Genomic DNA, 20,949 nt, shown 5'->3' on the forward strand with positions numbered 1-20,949 from the left:
CAACGCTCTATCCACTCGACCATACATCAGCTTACGCAATTGACTATTCTCGAAGCGGATATATCTATGATTGGATGCAATTACGTGATTACAATCGCGTCCGCACAATCTCTCTTAGAATAAACACGCATGTCGGCGCTGAAATTTTGAATGAACTGATGGAGGAAAAACCTCGTTTTTGCAATACTAGCTTCAATTTGGAGTGAAAATCAAATGGGATAGCAATTGGCAGAATGTTGAGAAATAATGTAGGTATTCAGATGTCTAAATTAACGTCCCGTAATCAAGATATCGATAATTTCACAAAACAGTTTTTTCTCGGGCAAGATTCTCGAAAATGTTCCCCAAAACGGGCTTTTAAAATTTAATCGGTACTGTATTTGGTTCTTCCCCATGGCAACATTATTTCTTTAATCGATTTGTAGTACAATACAAAAAGAAGAAAACAATCACTCGGCGTGGTTTTATACGGAAAGCACATTTGAAAAAAAAAACGCATGGAACGTGTTTTTGATCTTGTGAACATGGTGCTAAAAACGGCTTTAAACGAAGGATTCTATTAATTATTCTAAAAATGTGTATAACACACAAGAAAAATGTTAAGCTACATCCAATGCACCAACATTTCACTTGCTGCGATATTTGATTAATGAGAAAACCCTGTTTTAGAGAACAACTTTATACGTCTTTTATACTTTTTTTTGTGTAACCTTAACTAGTATTGATCAAAGTAATTCTTTTATACTCCATGCGTTTGCATATCTTCTGGAGCATGTCTGGAGGATGATTTGAACTAATGACCTTTTGTGCAAGCACTCTATTGCAAGGATAGACATTTACCCAGTCCAGAAACATTACCATACATATGAGCAATGTGGGCAAAATTCACATGCAAGCATGAAAAAAATTGTTTGCCTGTTCTGGCTCAACCAACCTGGATCCATGAAAATCAGGGAAAAACATTTTTACGAAACAAAAGAATACCAACCAAAATTTTTTTCTTTTGGATTTTTTTGTATTATATCAGCAATTAAAAAAAAATTATCTAAACATGAATGAAGTGATAAAGTAAATCTAATCTATGAGTAGGTTTTTTTGTGTTAAAAGCTGATTTAAACATGTTTTATGGAATTTAAAAAAAACACATTTTGTTTTTAATCTTAAGATATGCAGTACAGTGGCTGCCATTAGAAAGGTGTCTGTAAAAATAAGACCTATTGACCTATAAAACAAAGTCCTGTAAAACTAAGATCTGTAAAACTAAGATCTGTAAAACTAAGTCCTGTAAAACTAAGATCTGTAAAACTAAGATCTGTAAAACTAAGATCTGTAAAACTAAGATCTGTAAAACTAAGAGCTGTAAAACTAAGATCTGTAAAACTAAGATCTGTAAAACTACTGCAAAACTAAGATCTAGGACATTTTTAGCTCATTGCGTAACGCAATGAACTATAGGCATGATCCGGATTTCTGTATGTTTTTTCTTTCTCTTGCTACATCGCTTGAGCAATGGATCTGGTAATTTGAGGCGGCGATCTTTGCATGATTGTTCATGATTGTTACTTATTTAGCTAGGAAAATTCGGACGGAAAGTGTCATTTTTGGAGCATTTTGTTACAAAAATGTTTACCAAATTCCATGTAATAGTCTCTTATGCAGACTGTTTGTGGTGCTTTTCATATTACAAACACTGAACAAACTCCTTGATCTGGCGATTTTGTAAAAGAGATGTTGAACTTCACTGCTTCAGTGCGGCTACAATGTTTGCTTTTCAGTGTTGCTTTGCCTTACATTCTGCAAGTCAATAGATAAAGCACCAATTGCGCTTGTGCTGTCTATAGGCCCTTACTTCTGTGCACGAGCCATGAGCAAGTAGTGTCTCAAATTCAGAACTAATTTGGCTACCAAATTGTTGGTTGGCAATGAACAAACATCTCACTCATTTACACCTATCAAGCATCTTGACCAGTCACCAAACCCAATTAGTTATGTAAACATTTACTCAAGGTGAAATGTCCTTTTGACTAGCACTTTTTTAAGTGCCTAGTATTTTAGTATATGGTCATTTTCACGGTAAAGGGTGTAACTTTGGATTTTTAACATTTTGATCCGTAGTTTTCTAATAAAGCCACAGAATTCCATGATTTTTGGCCACATAAGTCATCTAGTTAGCAGCTACCTTGGGTAGCATAATCATCTTCGGAGTTACTGCGTTCAGTTTTAGCAGGCTTAAATGTACCTAATATTGCCATTTTGAAAAACTGTAAAAACAGTAACATTTTTGTAAAACCCTGTGTTTTCTTCAGTTAGTTCATGGATAATTTTTCTTATCCTGAAAGTACGGTCATATGTTCAGTAAACACTGCCACATTAGATTTAATTGTGAACAGCCCTGTATTTTTGAGAACCGGACTTGATATTTGTCGCTTCGAGGCTTCATTTTCCGTTAACAATTGTTAACAAACTTTGTGGGTATAGCTTTGGTTCATAATTCTTGGTTATTTCTTCACTTCTTCTTGATTCATAACAGTTGATATCTTAACTTGAAATGGGTAACAAAAATTAGTTGATTTGCAAGCTTTTAAAATTTTTATAAAATCTTGACTTCAAAGAGCCGATTTTCCGTTAACTTTTGAAGCCTCCGAAACAAACTGTTCAGCAAGCTTGGGCAAATATAAATAAAAGAGCTCATCCAATCTATTTATCAAAATGTAGCAAAGTAGATCCTCAAGTCACTTGTTTTTAAATCATGGAGATATGTATCACCGTTTGAAAATGGGACCCAATACAAACTTTCCGTTAACAATTGAAGCCTCCGAAACAAATGAAGCCTCCGAAACAACAGTAAACTTAATTATCATCTATGCATATCTAAATTGGTATGTTCCATATTGATATCTGCATTGTAATTGTTGCATGATATGTGCAGAATGTCATAAATTTAAAAAAAATTGATATTATGGTTAATGCTTGAAAAATATACTGATATCCAAGAAAGCCCGTTTGGAGGCTTCACATGCAAATAACACCATACTTAACAAATGGGTGAAAAAATTATCATGTTATAAATCTGCAATATCTGCCGCATAGAATCATTGATTCAATACACACAAGAAAATAACAGCTTAGATGATCCCAACAGTGTTGTTTTCAAAAAACTACTTCTGCCATGTTTAACCATTGTAAACATGAAGCCTCGAAACAAAAAAAAATGACTTGCTGTGATAATTTAATTTTTGTCACAACTGAAATTCAATACTTAGAAGCAAAGCATGAAAATTGGTAATTGTGATATTTTTTACCTATTTTTCATGTCAACTTGTAGTAGTTAGCCAAATATTTTACTTTTATGATCACCTGTGTTGTTAACTGAAGCCTCCGAAACACAAATCGCTTGAATTGCCAATTCTAAAAATAACTCCAATTTCTGTGAAACTTGGCTGGGAGGTTCCTTTCATCAAGTAGTATTTGTACATGAAGTTAGACATTTAAATTATTTTAGGAACCCAATTAAAACTTAAAAAATATGTTTAAGGTTTGGAAATTTCCATTGCAAATGACCCTTGATGTTAAAAATTTTCAAAATTGCAATTACAAACATAGCAAAACATGGTATAAAATTTAACTTATATCTGTTGACTTACTTTGGAATGGGATTTCACATGTATTCCAGCTTTCATGTCATAATTTTCTGAGCTTATGTAAAATACATTTTTTCTTAGATTTTAACCAAAATGTTATGGAAATGTCAATTTTTTTATTAGAAATCAAAAGGTTTAAGCCTTGAAACACTATTTTACTGGAATTTAAGTTGCTTCTATGCATGATTACAGTAAACAGAAACATATTTAAGTGGTTTGAAATTTTGACCCTAAAAATCAAAAGTTACACCCTTTACCGTGAAAATGACCATATGGGACCATGACAACCCCTCTCTGACATTACAAAACAGACAGTCTGAACAAGGAAGTGCTGGGGGTAAACACTATGCTACAATGTAGTGGCTTTTCCCCCGGGGGAGGCACTCCCTATCTGAAATGGCAGGGATGTGCCTCGGCCATGTTAAAAGTAGGGGGCATTCAGGTCAAATGTACAATTACACAAATATGGGGTCATTCAGTACACAACCTGAATAAAAATGCGGGGTCATTCAGTATGAAACCTTGAAAAAAGGATGGTCATTGGGGTAACAAATTGTAAAATGGGAGTCATTGGGTATGCCAAAAGAGTATCATTAAGTACACATAAATAAGTGCCAAACTGCGTAAAAACAACTTGGCCACCTTGGAAATGTGAAAAATCTCATTATTTCTGGAGGAGAACACAAATACCATCTAAATTTGGGAATTAAAAGAGGGGTCATTGGGTATAGAAGGAAATAGAAAAAGGGGGTCATTGAGTACATGATTTTTTTTTAAAGGGGGTCATTGGGTAATAGGTAGGTGTTTTTCAAAGTTGGCAGTCCTGTATACATAGCTATACATGGCTATACATGGCTATGACATGGTTACATATGGCTATACATGGCCATACATAGCTATCCATGGCTATACAAAACTATCCATGGCTATACATAGCTATGCATGGCTATACATAGCTATGCATGGCTATACATAACTATGCATGGCTATACATAGCTATGCATGGCTATACATAACTATGCATGACTATACATAGCAATGCATGGCTATATATAATAGCTATGCATGGCTATACATAGCTATACATGGCTATACATGGTTATATACCTCATATAAAGATTCCTGTCATCTGATTGGTTGAAAGTGCCGTCATTGAATTAACTATGCCCGCAAAATGAACTATGGACCGGTCCATGGAAATGAACTATGGACCGGTCACGTGCGTCACGATCAAACTGCGCTTTTTTCCAAGCGTAAATGATATTACGCACGCGTTAATGTTTTCACGCGCTATAATTACGCAGAAAGCGCAGATTGTAATCTGTGTGCCGTTCGCATTGAAACTATTAATTTCTCTTCCCAAAATCGATGCTTTTAACCAAACAGATGACAAGAATCTTAAGATTTGGTATATAAAACAAATATTGACTGCTTTTTATTGGGCATGGTTAAAATTATAGGCCACGGTGATCTCAAAACCATGACTATGCCCTCGCCACGCCTCGGGCATAGTCATGGTTTTGAGATCACCTTGGGCCTAAAATTTTAACCATGCCCCTCATAGCAGTCAATATTTGTATACTATGACATTGTTACATATGGCTATACATGGCCATACATAGCTATCCATGGCTATACATAACTATCCATGGCTATACATAGCTATGCATGGCTATACATAGCTATGCATGGCTATACATAACTATGCATGACTATACATAGCTATGCATGGCTATACATAGCTATGCATGGCTATACATAGCTATGCATGGCTATACATCTATGCATGGCTATACATAGCTATGCATGGTATTCCTGACCATAACCTATAACAAATGAGCTTCAGCACCAGTGGTGCTCTTGTTCTTAAAATGGACGGATACAATGTACATACTAAACTTTAAGAAACTTTAAGCTTCACTATCACAATGCCAGTTTTTGGCATTCTACCACAAGCTACTTTTATAACATCAGCACTTTATTCGCAAATCAAGCTGCTTAGCATCATGTGACCAAGTTCTTTTTATGCAATAAATCAGAAAGAGCAGACCAACGCCGCTGAAGGAATTTGCTGAAATTTACCCTCTCCCCAGAGCTCATAATTATTGCACAGCCCCTCTAGACTGAATTCCAGAAAAATACAGCACTCATTTTTTGTTGTCACTTTGTACTTCAGAGTGGACAAACTGTACTGTAAGGCATGCATCGTTTATTATATACCTCAATAGATTCCTCTCAGCTGATTGGTTAAAAGTGGAGTCATTAAAATAGCTGTGCCCCTTTTTTTCTATCAACATGATCAAGATGACGTCATAATTAGCTAAATAATTGGATAGTCGCAACCCCGAATACACAGATCACTCCTATTCATTACGCACCAACAATACGGTCGGCGTTGATTACAGTGTTTTAAAAAGAGACTAGTGGGTCACAGTTCGCGATGAATTTGATCTCTCCTTGCAGACGACGACCTTTCACCACAGTAGTGAGTGCAGTGATTTGTTTACTATCTGTTACATGTCAAGGATTTATACCTGCCAAATGTCACTTTTAGACAAATTTTTAGACTATATGAAATCGGTTGATATCGGTCCAAATTTTGCACCCTTGCTCTTGCATGCACTGTGCATTTGGCGTTTCTTTACTTTTTACATGTTATAGCTGCCTTGTGGAAGTACAGTGTTATAACCCTAACCCTAACCAGTGCAAAAGGCAGCTATTACATGTAAAAATAAAAAACCCTAAAGTAAAGGTTTGCCGTGCATTTTACTTCAATTACAGTTCAAAATCAAGACTTACACATGTATGCAGCATCCCCAGGGCAGCATCTTGTAGCTCAGGAAATCTTTTAACCAATCAAATGAGAAGAATCTATATTATTCGGTATATAAAACAAATATTGACTGCTTAATATTCGGCACAGTTTAAAATTATAGGCCCTTGGTGATGTCAAACCCATGACATCACCTCGGGCCTATAATTTAAACTGTGCCCCTCATAGCAGTCAATATTTGTATGTACTGTATTTAAACCGCCCAGCAGTAGTGAGCTTCTCTGTAAACAATATTGCCCATCCCTATTCAAATATTTACATTTCAACTTGCATTTCACGTGCATGGGTGGTTTTGTATGTGACGGTGATCAATGCTAAAAATATAATTGTAAACAAATCAGATCTGCTAAACATGATAAGTGATCTAGATACAATTGAATGGAGTTATTGAGGAGACATGGTAATAAATTCTATACAGTACGTACTATAGTGCACAATACAGTGTCTATAAATACTACGTAATCTTTGTATATTTTGTTGTACATATACATGAATGTTGACGTGTTGTAATGCTACATGTACTAAGGGACTGTGCAAGAATTATGTGTACCCCAAGGTGGTGAATTCTCAAAATGGCCTGCCAAAAGTTGCTTCCCTTCTTCGACATGTTAAAAATATTTGGCTTCCCTGTTTGGCAGAAAATTTTGCATATATGTGTCTAGCAAACATGTTTCTACACCTTTTAGGGCATAATATGTAAACAGTGCCAAAATATCTGTAGCATAAATGCCCCCCCCCCTTTTTGGCCTGCCATAAAATCTTTGCCCCTCCTATGAATCACGGCCCTATGGTTACACATAATTATTGCACCACCACTAATTTAAGCTCTATATGTACTACTTGATAGGATCCTTATTAAGGGATGGACAGGTGGTGCAACAATAGGGGTGCAGGCCTTGTCTTTTGAAAATTGCAGGCAAGTGACAAATCACTCTCCTCAAAACTTGTCAGGTGAGCTGTAGGTGAGTGATTTTAATCACTTGTATTATTGTCTCGCCTGATAAGGCAGGAGACTATATAATCACTTTTCCGTGCGTAGGGGTGTGGGGGTGTGTGTGTGTATGTGACAAATTTGGTTAAAGTTTTGGTTAAAGTTTGCTTTCCGCCTATTTTCTCGGAGACTATGAGTCGCATCGCTCCTCAAACTTGGTGGGTGGGTGCATCTTGACCCGAGACAGAACCGGTTTGTATTGGTTAGTGGGTCAAGGTCACTGAGGTCATCTAGGGGTCATCTGAGGTCAAATTAGTAAAAACTGTCGATGGGCATGAAACTTGGTGGGTCCAGTCAACATTTAAAGCCAAATTTTTGGAAGGTCATTTCGAGGTCACCAGAGGTCATCTGAGGTCAAATTAGTAAAAACTGTCAGATGGGCATGAAACTTGGTGGGTACAGTCAACATTTAAAGCCAAATTTTTGCAAGGTCATTTCGAGGTCACCGGAGGTCATCTGAGGTGAAATTAGTAAAAACTGTCGGATGGGCATGAAACTTGGTGGATACAGTCAACATTTAAAGCCAAATTTTTGGAAGGTCATTTCGAGGTCACCAGAGGTCATTTGAGGTCAAATTAGTAAAAACTGTTGTATGGGCATGAAACTTGGTGGGTGCAGTCAACATTTAAAGCCAAATTTTTGGAAGGTCATTTCAAGGTCACCAAGGGTCACCTGAGGTCAAATTAGTAAAAACTGTCGGATGGGCATGAAACTTGGTGGGTACAGTCAACATTTAAAGCCAAATTCTTGGAAGGTCATTTCGAGGTCACCAGGGTCATTTGTGGTCAAATTAGTAAAACAGTCGTATGGGCAGGAAACTTGGTTGGTACAGTCACCATTTTAAACCAAATTTTTGGAAGGTCATTTCGAGGTCACCAGGGGTCATCTGAGGTCAAATGAGTAACAACTGTCAGGTGGGCATGAAACTTGGTGGGTACAGTCAACATTTAGAGCCAAATTTTTGGAAGGTCATTTCAGGGTCACCAGGGGTCATCTGAGGTCAAATTAGTAAAAACTGTTGCATGGGCATGACTCTTGGTGGGTACAGTCACCATCAGCCAGATAATCATGCCTAGCCGATAACCACCAAATTCATTTACCTCTACCAAAAGTAATTGCAAATGCAGGCGGTCGCAAAAGCAGGCGAGACTCGTGGTTCGAGAACCGCCTTGTTATTACACCAAATGTAGACGAGTGATAAAAAGCTCTCCCCTTATGCGAGGCCTGGGGGATTTATAGAGTGGAAGCATTTCTGGCCAGCTTGGGGGATGCATGTTTTGGAAGGTTGAAGGGAGGGGGAAGCAATTTTTGGCATAGATCTTTTGAACACCTTTTCAATATTGCACCTATTTTTGGAAGGTCATTTCAAGGTCACCAAGGGTCACCTGAGGTCAAATTAGTAAAAACTGTCGGATGGGCATGAAACTTGGTGGGTACAGTCAACATTTAAAGCCAAATTCTTGGAAGGTCATTTCGAGGTCACCAGGGGTCATTTGTGGTCAAATTAGTAAAAACAGTCGTATGGGCAGGAAACTTGGTTGGTACAGTCACCATTTTAAACCAAATTTTTGGAAGGTCATTTCGAGGTCACCAGGGGTCATCTGAGGTCAAATGAGTAACAACTGTCAGGTGGGCATGAAACTTGGTGGGTACAGTCAACATTTAGAGCCAAATTTTTGGAAGGTCATTTCAGGGTCACCAGGGGTCATCTGAGGTCAAATTAGTAAAACTGTTGCATGGGCATGACTCTTGGTGGGTACAGTCACCATCAGCCAGATAATCATGCCTAGCCGATAACCACCAAATTCATTTACCTCTACCAAAAGTAATTGCAAATGCAGGCGGTCGCAAAAGCAGGCGAGACTCGTGGTTCGAGAACCGCCTTGTTATTACACCAAATGTAGACGAGTGATAAAAAGCTCTCCCCTTATGCAAGGCCTGGGGGATTTATAGAGTGGAAGCATTTCTGGCCAGCTTGGGGGATGCATGTTTTGGAAGGTTGAAGGGAGGGGGGGAAGCAATTTTTGGCATAGATCTTTTGAACACCTTTTCAATATTGCACCTTTTATTAAAAAATTACGCCTGGCCATGTATGATCCCACAATTTAAAGCAATTTTGTTCAGGAAGATAATGCCACATGTCGCATGGGGGAAAATGGGAGATCATACAAAAACAGCCAGATTTTCTAAAATAACGACAAAATCTGTTAAAACAGGCTGCTGAATTCTGCAAAATTGTGAAAAATGAGGAGAAATGCTGCCATATATGTGTGATTTACCATTTTCCCCCATGTGACCTGGGGCCTAAGATACCCACATTGATTGTCAAAATTGTGATTGTTACACGATTGTAATATACTTTAAGGGGCAGTGCAATAATTATATGTTCCCCTGGGATGGGCCAATTTCCAAATGGCCTGCCAAAAATGCTTTCACCCCTCTTGGCATGGCAAAAACACCTTCCTACTACTCTTAGCTTGCCAAAAATTGCTCCCCCCCTGGCCTGACAAATAATCTTCCCCCACCCCCTGCCCCTTTTCCACATGCTTAATTTTTGGGGCTAAAATTTTTAATGCGAGCGTAGCGTGCAGGAAATTTTGCATATTTAATTTTTTCCATACAGTTCTCCTTTCCTTATTAGAGCGTTTTATTTACAAGGGGCTCAATAAAAATTGCTTTGCCCCTCCTTTTGCCTCTCCAAATGATATGTGTAACATAATCTGCAAAAATCAAGGCTTCAGTGACTGTAGTTTAAAAAGTCTGTGATTTTGAATAAACCAACCTCAATTATTGGGCTCAAAATTTAAATTAATTGGGCATGTACTGCATTTATCTTTTACACAATTTTTTTAGTGCTCCACTGCCTCCTGAACTTCTCAGAGAAGTTGAAAACTTTTTGGCCCCAAAAGGTGATAAACTTTCAGGCCCTTGCATTTTGCAAAGCAAGCTCCCCTACCCACAACCCCCCCAAATCAAGGTATTTCTGAACGATCCCTATTGCCATAATGAATCTAGTGGGGTCGGGTCATTTAAGGACACCAGACAATGGTTAATGGTGCTGGGCTATATAACATGCTGACTACTAGTATACTAGTATATCATATTACAAATGTACCCTGAGGTATGGAATGGATAATGTACGTGCTTTGCTTGTTGCCAGCATTGCTTGCAAAATAGGTTGAGAACCAGAATGCCTTTACAAAGGACTCCTTTGACAGTTTAAGGCTTTCTGGCTATAAACGCGCAAATTACAATAGTTTCTTTTGATTCATGAGATTTCTGCATTGTACATCGTGTCGGGCACCCGGGATCGGGCACCATGCACATACTGCTTGAGTTTAGCCTGGCAGTACTTATTTGCCTTCTCTGCCCTCTTCATAAAACAACAATTTGCAGCTCTACTGCAGTGTCTTGGATAATCGCAGTTTGTGGCCCTCACGGACCTAGCGAGCGCGCAACCTCTCTGGATAGTATATAAAAGCAACAGAGCCCGAAAGTATTGCAGTCTTGGATTGCTACATGTTCTACAACAATACAAATGTATGTAACTTACTGCTTTCCAGATTTAATGCTTTGGCTTTTTTTATTTCACCATGCTATTCAACAATTTGCATATAGGGTATCAAATTCAGCCAGTGAGTATAGCATAGGGCTTGCAAATACAAAGTTTTATTACGATGTGATCTTTCTTCAGAAAAGTAGCAAAAGTTTGCCATCAATGGTACATGTATGGTGGTTTCACATATTGTTCAATCAAAATCACAAAAACCTTTGAAGTTCTGGTACAATATATAGGGTATCAAATTCAGCCAGTGAGTATAGCATAGGGCTTGCAAATACAAAGTTTTATTACGATGTGATCTTTCTTCAGAAAAATAGCAAAAGTTTGCCATCAATGGTACATGTATGGTGGTTTCGCATATTGTTCAATTATGGTCTGACAAAGCCTAACACAGTGTACTGTACCCATGGAATATGATCCTGTATAGGTTTCTTTATTGCATATAGGGGTGTACATTAACAGTTATATGTCTATCTGTTTAAACAGACCACAATCTGGTTGGTTATGTGTAAACGTATGTAAAACAAAATTCTTTCTAAAGGTTTTTTTTTTTCGCTTAAATTGAGTGGCCATGGACCTAAAGCTATTAAAATGGATCATTAAGGGATCTGGAATGAGCGTTTTGAGCGTTTTCGACAGTATTTTTGTGGGACATGAGAGCACATCAGACATATCAAATTGCATTCTGAATACGAAGAATGTCTTTCTGATATCAAATAATTTTCATTTTGGAAATTCACGATATAATACAAATTTTATGACAAATTATTAAAATTTGATATTTTTCACATTTTGATATATAACAGTCCTCGGTAAATTTTATAAATCTAATGACATATTCTTAAAGTGTATGTAGTTGGGAGGAAAAGCCGACGATCAATTGAAAATTTTGACCTTTCATATTGAAGATATGGATTTTTTCCCAAAAGACCTAATTTTTTTGGTGTTTTGGGGAAAAATCCATATCTTCAATAATGAAAAGGTCAAAATTTTAAATTGATCATCGGCTTTTCATCCAACCTACATACCCTTTAAGTATAAATCATCAGATTTATGAAGTTTACTTTAGTACTGTTAAATATCAAAATATCAATTTTAATCATTTGCCATAAAATGTGTATTACATTGCGAATTTCAAAAATCAAAATTATTTGATATCAGAAGGACATTCTTCGTATTCAGAAAGCAATTCGATATGTCTGATGTGCTCTAATGTCCCACAATAAATACTGTCCAAACGTTCATACCCCACCCCTTAATGGTTGACATCAAAAGAGAAGAAAGAAAAATAGGCCCTAGTGTTTTTAATATGTAAAGTTCTAATTTGTTTTCATGTCATACTCTATTAATGATTTCAAAATGCATTGAATTTGTATCCATTTTGAAATCATTAATGAAATGAAAACAAATTATTTGCACTAGGGCCTATTTTTTTTAAATGTCAACCAATAAATGATCCTTAAAGCATTTAGCTCTAGGTCCAGGGACACTCCAAAAGTGAAATAAAAATAACGTAATTTTTTTTCTAAATGGATAGTGCATTTATTACGGTCAGTTAAACATGTAAATTTAGGTATTTATTTCTCCTATCTGGTCTTGTATGGGGTGGCCTAACGGAATACGGTTGGTTACACACAAACAGAAATCCTTGGCATGGTGGATTGGTAAGCATTGATTTTATTATCATGATGTCAATTTCTTTTGTTAAGCAACTATGGAATTTTAAATTAGCCCCTGGCCTGGCCCTATTTGCTAGCAAAAGCTCAGGAACCCCATGGCGCACAGCGATATTTCATCTATTGACCACGTACCAAATTATTATTTCTCTACTGGACTCGAACCCAAGACTGCATTGTACCTTTTGTTAAGGATGTACCAAGCACGGCCAGAGCATGTTCAAGAGACAATACCAGGCAGTTATCACGAGGGCTACCATGCTGGTATCATGAATACTCAGATAAATTCTTTTGTTCATATTGCTAAAAGAGTATTCTTGTGATGAGTTTATAAAAATCGCTCTAGGAACTTTGGAGTTTAACTGATACCATGAGGTATATTTACATTCCATGCTATTATTCGGTACTTAACTGCAAACTGAAACTCGCTTTTATTAACCTCTACTTGTTTAAGTATGTCTGTGTACTATAATACATCCGATCGCATGCCGAGGCGTGGAATATGTAGTAAAAGGCAGGTCCGATAAAACCCGAAGATATGACCAAATTGATGGTTGAAGGCGGAAAAATCCGCCAAAAGGCGGAAGATGCCATATGCATGTATGTGTGCATTGTACTTGCATACACCCTAGAAAACTTCCAAAATTCTCAACAAAACTCGAAAAATATTGTAAAATTGGAATACAAAATGTCATCATCATATTGGCCTTTGATGAAAATTTTATCAAAATAGCCTTTCTGAAATTGCTTGAATCTATTCAAATATCAACCCATTTATTTTCTACAATACAGTATTTATTCTTGGGAATGTGAGAGTTATAAAATGATCTTCTACATGAATGGTTTTGTTTTGAAATTGGTAGTACGGATAGTTTTTCATAGTTCAGTTACTCGGGATGTTTCGGAAATGCCTCAAAATATTGCCGTCAAACATATCCGTATATCAAGAGATGGCGCTATTTTTTGGGTAGGGAAATATCGCTGTGTGGCGTACGTAACTAGGGTTGGTAGCGCCCGGGACAAGAAACAAAATTGGCAACCCTACCCCCCACCCGAGAATATCTTGGACACGAGCAGTGGCGTTCGTTGCTAGGGGTTGTGGCGCCGAGGGCTAAGGATACATAATGCCCCCCCCCCCCCATTATTGCAGCAATTGCGTGCTGAGCACGCGAAACTTAACTTTGGACAAATAAGGCGTATCACTAATTAATTTTGGTTACTACAAATGTAGAAGTTGAATATCGATCGGTCTTAAAATGTTCTTTCAATTGATTTTGTGCTGAAATCCTCCAAATTCAGTGCTTGGAAGGATGCAGAATTGATGCTAAATTGGTCAATTTGGCGCCCACCAAAGGGTGGCGCCCTGGGCACATTGCCCCCCCCATCTGCCCTCCCTAGTTAAGCCACTGCAAGAACCAAAGACTTCCCCATTTCATTTATTTCCAAGCCAGAAGATATTTAAGAGTGGCATTTAAATTTAATACTTCAAAAATTGGTGAGCATGGTGAGCATAATATGTCAACGTCCAATAATAACATAATATATTAAAAGGGCATTTTGTGATCCACAGGATCATCCCCACACTTTTCTAAAAAAAAGTTGAGATTTTTATATCATTGGAAACCTCTGGCTACATAATGTTTATGTACAAAAAATTTCTTGCAGATTAATTCATTTAGCAAAGATATCATGAAATTTGAATTTGAATATCGAATACACATAATCATGCATAACTCGCAAATGCAAAATCGCAATCAACTGAAATTTTGGGAATAAGCTTTTTTTGTGGGTATCTACTGAAAAATGTCATAAAAAGAGGATGTTAGGATCACAAAATACTCCTTTAATGTGCTACATCCTTGAACAAATTAGTTGCAATGTATTTCTCACTGCTTATCTGCTGATGTACAGTATAATCTTTCTCTTTATTTTCCAGGTACCAAGAAAGCCATGTTGTCATGTTGATGTCCTTGATGTCATGTTGATGCACCACTGCACTACCAGTATGTATACCCAACCTGTGTAATCAGCCTGGTACTTTGCAGTAGGCCTATACCAGTAGGAAATGGCAGCAGATTTCATCGCAGGGTGTGTGGCAGGTAAATTAGTCATTCTGGTCATGTATGGACATGGACATGGGGCTGGGCTGGGGGGGGGGGGGGGAATTAAACACCTTTGCAATCATTCGTCATGCATATCTTTTAAAAGAGAATCTTTACAAGAATTGCTTTAAAAATTCTCACCAAATTTTTAACCCACCAAATTTTTAACCCAAGGGAGCAGCAGCAAACTCCAAGGGGATCTTGGTTGGCCGGGTGCCGAGAGTTAGGCTATACACATAAATGTATGGCAGGACTAGCAGCAAAACTACCATAGGTGCCCATATGTTTGGGCTAGGCTATAGGACTAGCAGCAAACTATGCCCATCCAATTTATACATGTAAGATCCCTATGGAGTTTTGACACCGACAATCCCTAAAAATAAAACTGCTATACCCAGAGAAATGCTTTAAATCTCTGTGACCCCAGACTCCACCTCCCCCCCTCCCCCATCCGAAGGAATGGTCAGGTGGTTTTGGCAGTTCACAGGTATATGTAGGGTGATTAAAAGGCCCTATGGTATAGTAGGTGTCAAAATTTACTATAATTCTTACATTGCGGTCTCAAAATTATGGTGACATTTTAATCCTGGAAAGAGTATATCAATAAGCAAATTCTTTTTGTGAAAGTAACACAAAAAATTTGTTCTCTTTAATAGGTCCCTGCATAGGGTTTCACATTTCATGTAGGGGTTCACACTTTCAGCACCCTGTGCATGAGATGGGAACCAAGACTCTATGACTAAATTGCAAAACATTCCTCGCTGCCCATATATTTATTCCCTGATGGTTTACTTATTTTGTTATACCTCCTTACAAAGCATTGAAACATTGTAAAATTTTGTGTTTTCTTTTTAGGTGCAGCTGGCTTACTTGTATCTCAGCCATTTGACACTGTAAAGGTATTTACCATATAAACTTAGACCCTGGTTAGACAGGCATGTTTTTACCAAGTAAAGATGGTCGAACCACGCTACAGGTAGCGTGTGACCGCACACAACCTAGGTCAGACTATAGTCGTACTATCTTTGCCATAGTTAGTATTTAGTATCGTTAGCGCCCAAGTTACTATGGTCGGACTATAGTTGGTACAAACAAGCATGTGACTGCACAATACGTCATGCGATCATGCATTTCAACATAAAAACAAGCTCTTTATAGTAACTATTAGGGGCTGTGCAATAATTATGAGCCGGGGGGTAAAATTTTGGAATGGCTCACCAAAAATGGCTCCCCCCCCCCCCTCGGCCTGCCAAAAATCGCCCCCCCCCCCCCCTGCCTGCCAAATATTCTTTGCCCCCCCCTTACACATGCCAAATTTTGGGGATCCCAATTTGCATTAGTGTTTCCGACTGTTTTCCTAAGCCTTTTTAGAGCGCTTTTATTTAAAAGGCGCTCCATGAACATGCGCTAAAATTGCTTGCCCCCCCTCTCGGCTGGCCAAAATTGCTTGCCCCCTTTCGCTCGCAAAAATTTCTTGCTCCCCCAATTTTACCCTCCCCAGGGCTCATAATTATTGCACAGCCCTTATCTGATTATAGTACACTGCTCTGAGACCGTACATTGTTTAGTCAACTATAGTCAGACCATGGTAAAGAAAATGATGGTCGGATGATGCAATTATGTACGTCTGACCAGGGTCTTATGATTTCAAGTGATCTTTAAAATAAAACAGAAGTATGGTGCTTTTACCGTAACCACTCGGGTATAAGCCCACCCCCCTAGATTGCAGATTTCACTTCAAAAATGGGGGTGGGCTTATAACCAGTGAAGGGCTAGTGCTCGAATTTTAAAATAAGAACAACCACCCTCATTTGTATATGCCAAATGTACCAGTAATTTCTATCTTTCTGCCAATTTCTTAAGTGTGGAATGTTAATTATCAACTGATATTTTTTTTATTTGTTCTTAAATATGAGAGCAAAGCATTGATTTGATTTAAGTGCACCCTTGTTCCCAGAATGTTTTGAAAATTAGTGGGTGGGCTTATAGCTGAAGGTGGGCTTATACCCGGGTGGTTACGGTAATTGATAATGGATATTCTGGGCAATCTAAAAATGCAGCATTTATATGCAAACTCTCAATTGTGCAATAAAATTAAAGCCATAATGTACGATTTCTGTCAAATTCTAATTTTGTTATTCTTTACTGAAAATGCTGAAATAATAGTAGTAATTGTCAAGAAGGGGTTCTGCCCATTTTAAGCAGAAATAATATGGTAAAGTGAAAGAAATCCCACTGGCTATTTTGGCTGTTTAACGTGGAGTTCTATGGGGATTTAATGTGCTAATTATGACTGTATGTCAGAATAGTCTGTTGACCTACAAACACAAAAAATTTGGCAGATTCCGTTTGCAATAAACTTACTATTTAAACCATATTCACAGTGTTCGAAATAAGCACTTATCCTCTTGTCCTCTTGTCCAAAAATCTTTGGGGACAACCATATTGAGATATGTACTTATCCTCTGGACAACCACGATATTTTACCTCTTAAATATGACACATTTTGGGGACAACCAAAATGTTTTGAGGACAAGCAGAATTTATGCTTTAGTTGTCCTCGCGACAACCTCCATATTTTCCTTATTTCGGACACTGCATATTCATATTATAAGATCGTACATTATTGCTTTAAATGAAGGCCCATTCAGTGATTTTTTCATCCGGGGTGATCGTAAATATCATCAACATTCAGATTTTGGATTCTTTGTTATTGTTATAGATGTGCTAACATAGTCTGCTAGTGGTTTAGCCAAAACCTGCGTATTAAAGACAAAATTAAACATTTTACACGAATCTGTATTTTCTATACTTAGTAAAAAAATTACACCTACATGTAATTTGAATGGGGTTTCAACTTTGTCAATACTGCTGTTTTCCTTGTTTTTTGCAAATTTTTCACAGCAAAATTACCTAATAACTTATCCTTTAATAGTCAATTTTTTTTTTTAATTTTTCGATATTTATGAATATTAATGAGCTCATTTGCATGTTTTGCCTTCATTGCCATTAATCCACTCTCCAGCTTAAACGCAATCACCAATCAACTTCAAACTTGGTATTGTGATAGTATATGGTGGCCTCAATGTGGTTTATAGTTTTGTGGGGTGAGGGCCACCTTAATTTTGAACCGCGTAATTCTAGTTTACACCTTCGCTGGGATCACTATGAGCCAAAAATAAAATAAAACCATTATTTTCAAGCTGACTATGACTCTGGATAAAGTTACCAAGTTGACAGTATTCACAACATGTTACAGTTGGACCACCAACCTTTGCCAGTTATTTTAGATAAATGGATGGTGTAACCATGATCCTGAGGGGTGAATAATATCTGATTTTATCGTTATATTTCTGTGTTTGTCACAGGTGCGACTCCAAGCTCAAACCAGTGGCCATATACGATACACAGGTGCCCTTCATTGTTTTAAGAGCATAGTACGGCAAGAAACGGTAAGAGTTTGTTGTAAGATTACATGTCATTTGTAACTGGTTGTCTGCAGGAATACAAAGCTGAATTTGTACCTGACCGCTTTTGCAGAAAAGAATTTTCACAAATACTCTTTGCATACTTCTGTTTTCAGACCATATGAGCCATTCAATCAAGAAACATTGTTTTTACGAAAGTGAAGTCGATTTCATGAGTTGAACAATTTTCAAACTCACAGGTAACATTGGCATGAGATGGTCCAAAGATAGGCAAGGCTATTTATAATTTATAAGGCTTAAAACTCTAATATAATGTGATCATCCGGGGGAGGGGGAGGCCTTAAAAAACAAAACAAGCATTAAAACTTTTCAGTAGCTGATTAGAAATTCTTCGGAAATAGGTTCAGAAATATGTAAATAAAAACACAACAGGCCAATCACACACTGGCGACAATGCATTCGATGAGCATGTGGCATGATATGGGGGCTTTGAGGGCATAATTTTCCAAAATGTTTAAAAATATTGTGAAACAAATGGAATTATATGTAAATTTTTTGTTTTTAAGTTGCTAGGCCCCTTTTTTTTTTCTTCACTTTTTCAAACCATAGAGAAAAGAATTTGGTCAACCTTTTCAGGCTGTTGAAGGGGACCATAAATTTCACCTTTTCTCCAGCCCCTTGGTGGGACCAGCCTGGGTACACCACTGGTGTTGCTTTGATGTAGCAAGTGAATACGGTGTCCAATGTGTGATCAAATACACCCTCAAATCGTGAAAAAAATTGATTAGTTCAATAACCAATATGTTTTGATGATCATGCATGATAGAGGTGTATAAAAATCCTCTGAAAAGGTCTATCAATGAAACTGCGTTTGTATACTTGAATATAACATTGTGCTTTTGTCTTTGCAGGTTTTTGGGCTTTACAAAGGTCTTGCATCTCCTCTTATTGGCAACTGCCTCATTAATACAATACTATTTGGTTTCCATGGCAACTTACTAAAGCAATTCAACAATCCTGGTTACACTGAAGTGTTCCTGTGTGGTTCTGCAGCAGGGGTAGTGCAAAGTATCGTGGCATGCCCGATGGAACTAGCTAAAATCCGTATGCAGATGGAGGGTGTCGGTAAGTCCCCAGCAGAGTTGAAACACGGTGCTGTCCGCTACAATGGATCAATAGATGCCCTTGTGAAGATATACAAACAGGAGAACATTAAGGGCTGTTATCGCGGCATGGCGTCAACCGTCATCCGGGATTCGGCATTTGGCATCTATTTTGTGTGTTACGAGTTCTTGTGTGAACAGCTGACAAAATTAAGAGCCGATAATTCAAGGTCAATGCTAGTCTCCATCACAGCTGGAGGACTTACTGGCATAGTGTCGTGGGCTGTGGTGTTTCCAGTGGATGTGATAAAGACTAGACTGCAGATGGATGGTATGAATGGTACTCAACAATACAGGGATTAGTAGATGCGTTTCACAAAGCATTCGTCATGATGGATGGGCGGTTTTAACAAGAGGTTTAGGTACAACTGCTTTAAGATCTTTTCCATGTAATGCTGTGATATTTCCAGTTGTTGAGGTTCTGTTACGGTTAATGAGCAGATGAGGTATAAGCCTTATTACATGGGGGGCAGGGAAATATTATTGGGGCTGTGCAATAATTATGAGCCGGGGGTTAAATACCCAAACGGTGTGCCAAAAAATTGCTTGCCCCACCCATCTTTGTCTGCCAAAAATCTTAAATTTAATATTAAAGCATCTCATGAATGTGTGATAAAAATTGCTTGCCCCACCTCTCGACTTGCCAAAATTGCTTGCCCCTCCCCTTTCGGCTGTCCAAAATTCTTACCCCCAGTTATTGCACAGCCCCTTGAATGCTCATGAGGGGGGTGGTGAAAACTATTACCCCAACAGACAGAGGTGATCCCTGGAATTCACCAGCAAAGTGTTACGTGTAATCTGATTATCGCTATGTCAACTGGATCACGCTTTTGAGTTATGCACCACAATTAAAATGATCGCAACACAAAATCTATGGCATGTACTACTAATTCCAAAATGTGCGTGATCCAGGTACCAATGAGTTATGTGACCACTTTACTGGCGAATAAAGATCATTCAGTATTATTTTATAACATATAAAAGTATTCCTTTCCAGGTACACTAACCATGTTAACAAATGCCTGGCAGATTAATGCAATCTACCAGTGAGTGTAAGCAGTATCACTAGTGACCATTCAGTGTCACAATATTGGCCATGTGGCTACGCAGGAGAAAGAGTCGCTGTAAAGTAAAATGTTTAGTACTTCCGTGGTCCGGGTACACGCTGGTAATCTCTGATCTCATAGAAATGGCGAGGTCACCTCCCCTTCTACGCACCATTGACTATTGTCAAGACCATTGATCAACCAATCAGCATGATTGTTTATCATTTCTGTGTGTACGCTCGGCGCACAGCACAAACCATGGAAGTAATAAAAAAATTACTTTAAAAAGTGATTATTGCCCTGCAGTGATGTTCATCAAAGGGCAGTATTCACTTTATATAGCAACTTTTTTCTCTGTCATTTTATCAGGAAAAATGGTAGGAATAATTGATGGTATGTGATGAGGTATCCACCAAATAAAAGACAGGAATAATGTGTATGTGTTATACAAACAATATTGTATTTGTTGACAACAGGCCTGTTACTACGGATTTTGTCGCCCTAGGC

The 20,949-nt window shown here is 37.9% G+C and overlaps 1 protein-coding gene across 1 annotated transcript; it reads left to right on the forward strand.

The window, feature by feature from the left end:
• The first annotated feature begins 10,918 nt into the window (after positions 1-10,918).
• Positions 10,919-20,039, forward strand: LOC140161933 (mitochondrial basic amino acids transporter-like). The gene is made up of 5 exons (XM_072185255.1): positions 10,919-11,005; positions 14,640-14,802; positions 15,661-15,704; positions 18,174-18,257; positions 19,145-20,039. The coding sequence occupies exons 2-5, from the start codon at positions 14,769-14,771 to the stop codon at positions 19,697-19,699; spliced, it is 717 nt and encodes a 238-aa protein (XP_072041356.1). The 5' UTR covers positions 10,919-11,005; positions 14,640-14,768; the 3' UTR covers positions 19,700-20,039.
• The last annotated feature ends 910 nt before the right edge of the window (positions 20,040-20,949 follow it).

Source organism: Amphiura filiformis, chromosome 1 (assembly GCF_039555335.1).
Source record: "Amphiura filiformis chromosome 1, Afil_fr2py, whole genome shotgun sequence".
NCBI lineage: Eukaryota > Metazoa > Echinodermata > Ophiuroidea > Amphilepidida > Amphiuridae > Amphiura > Amphiura filiformis.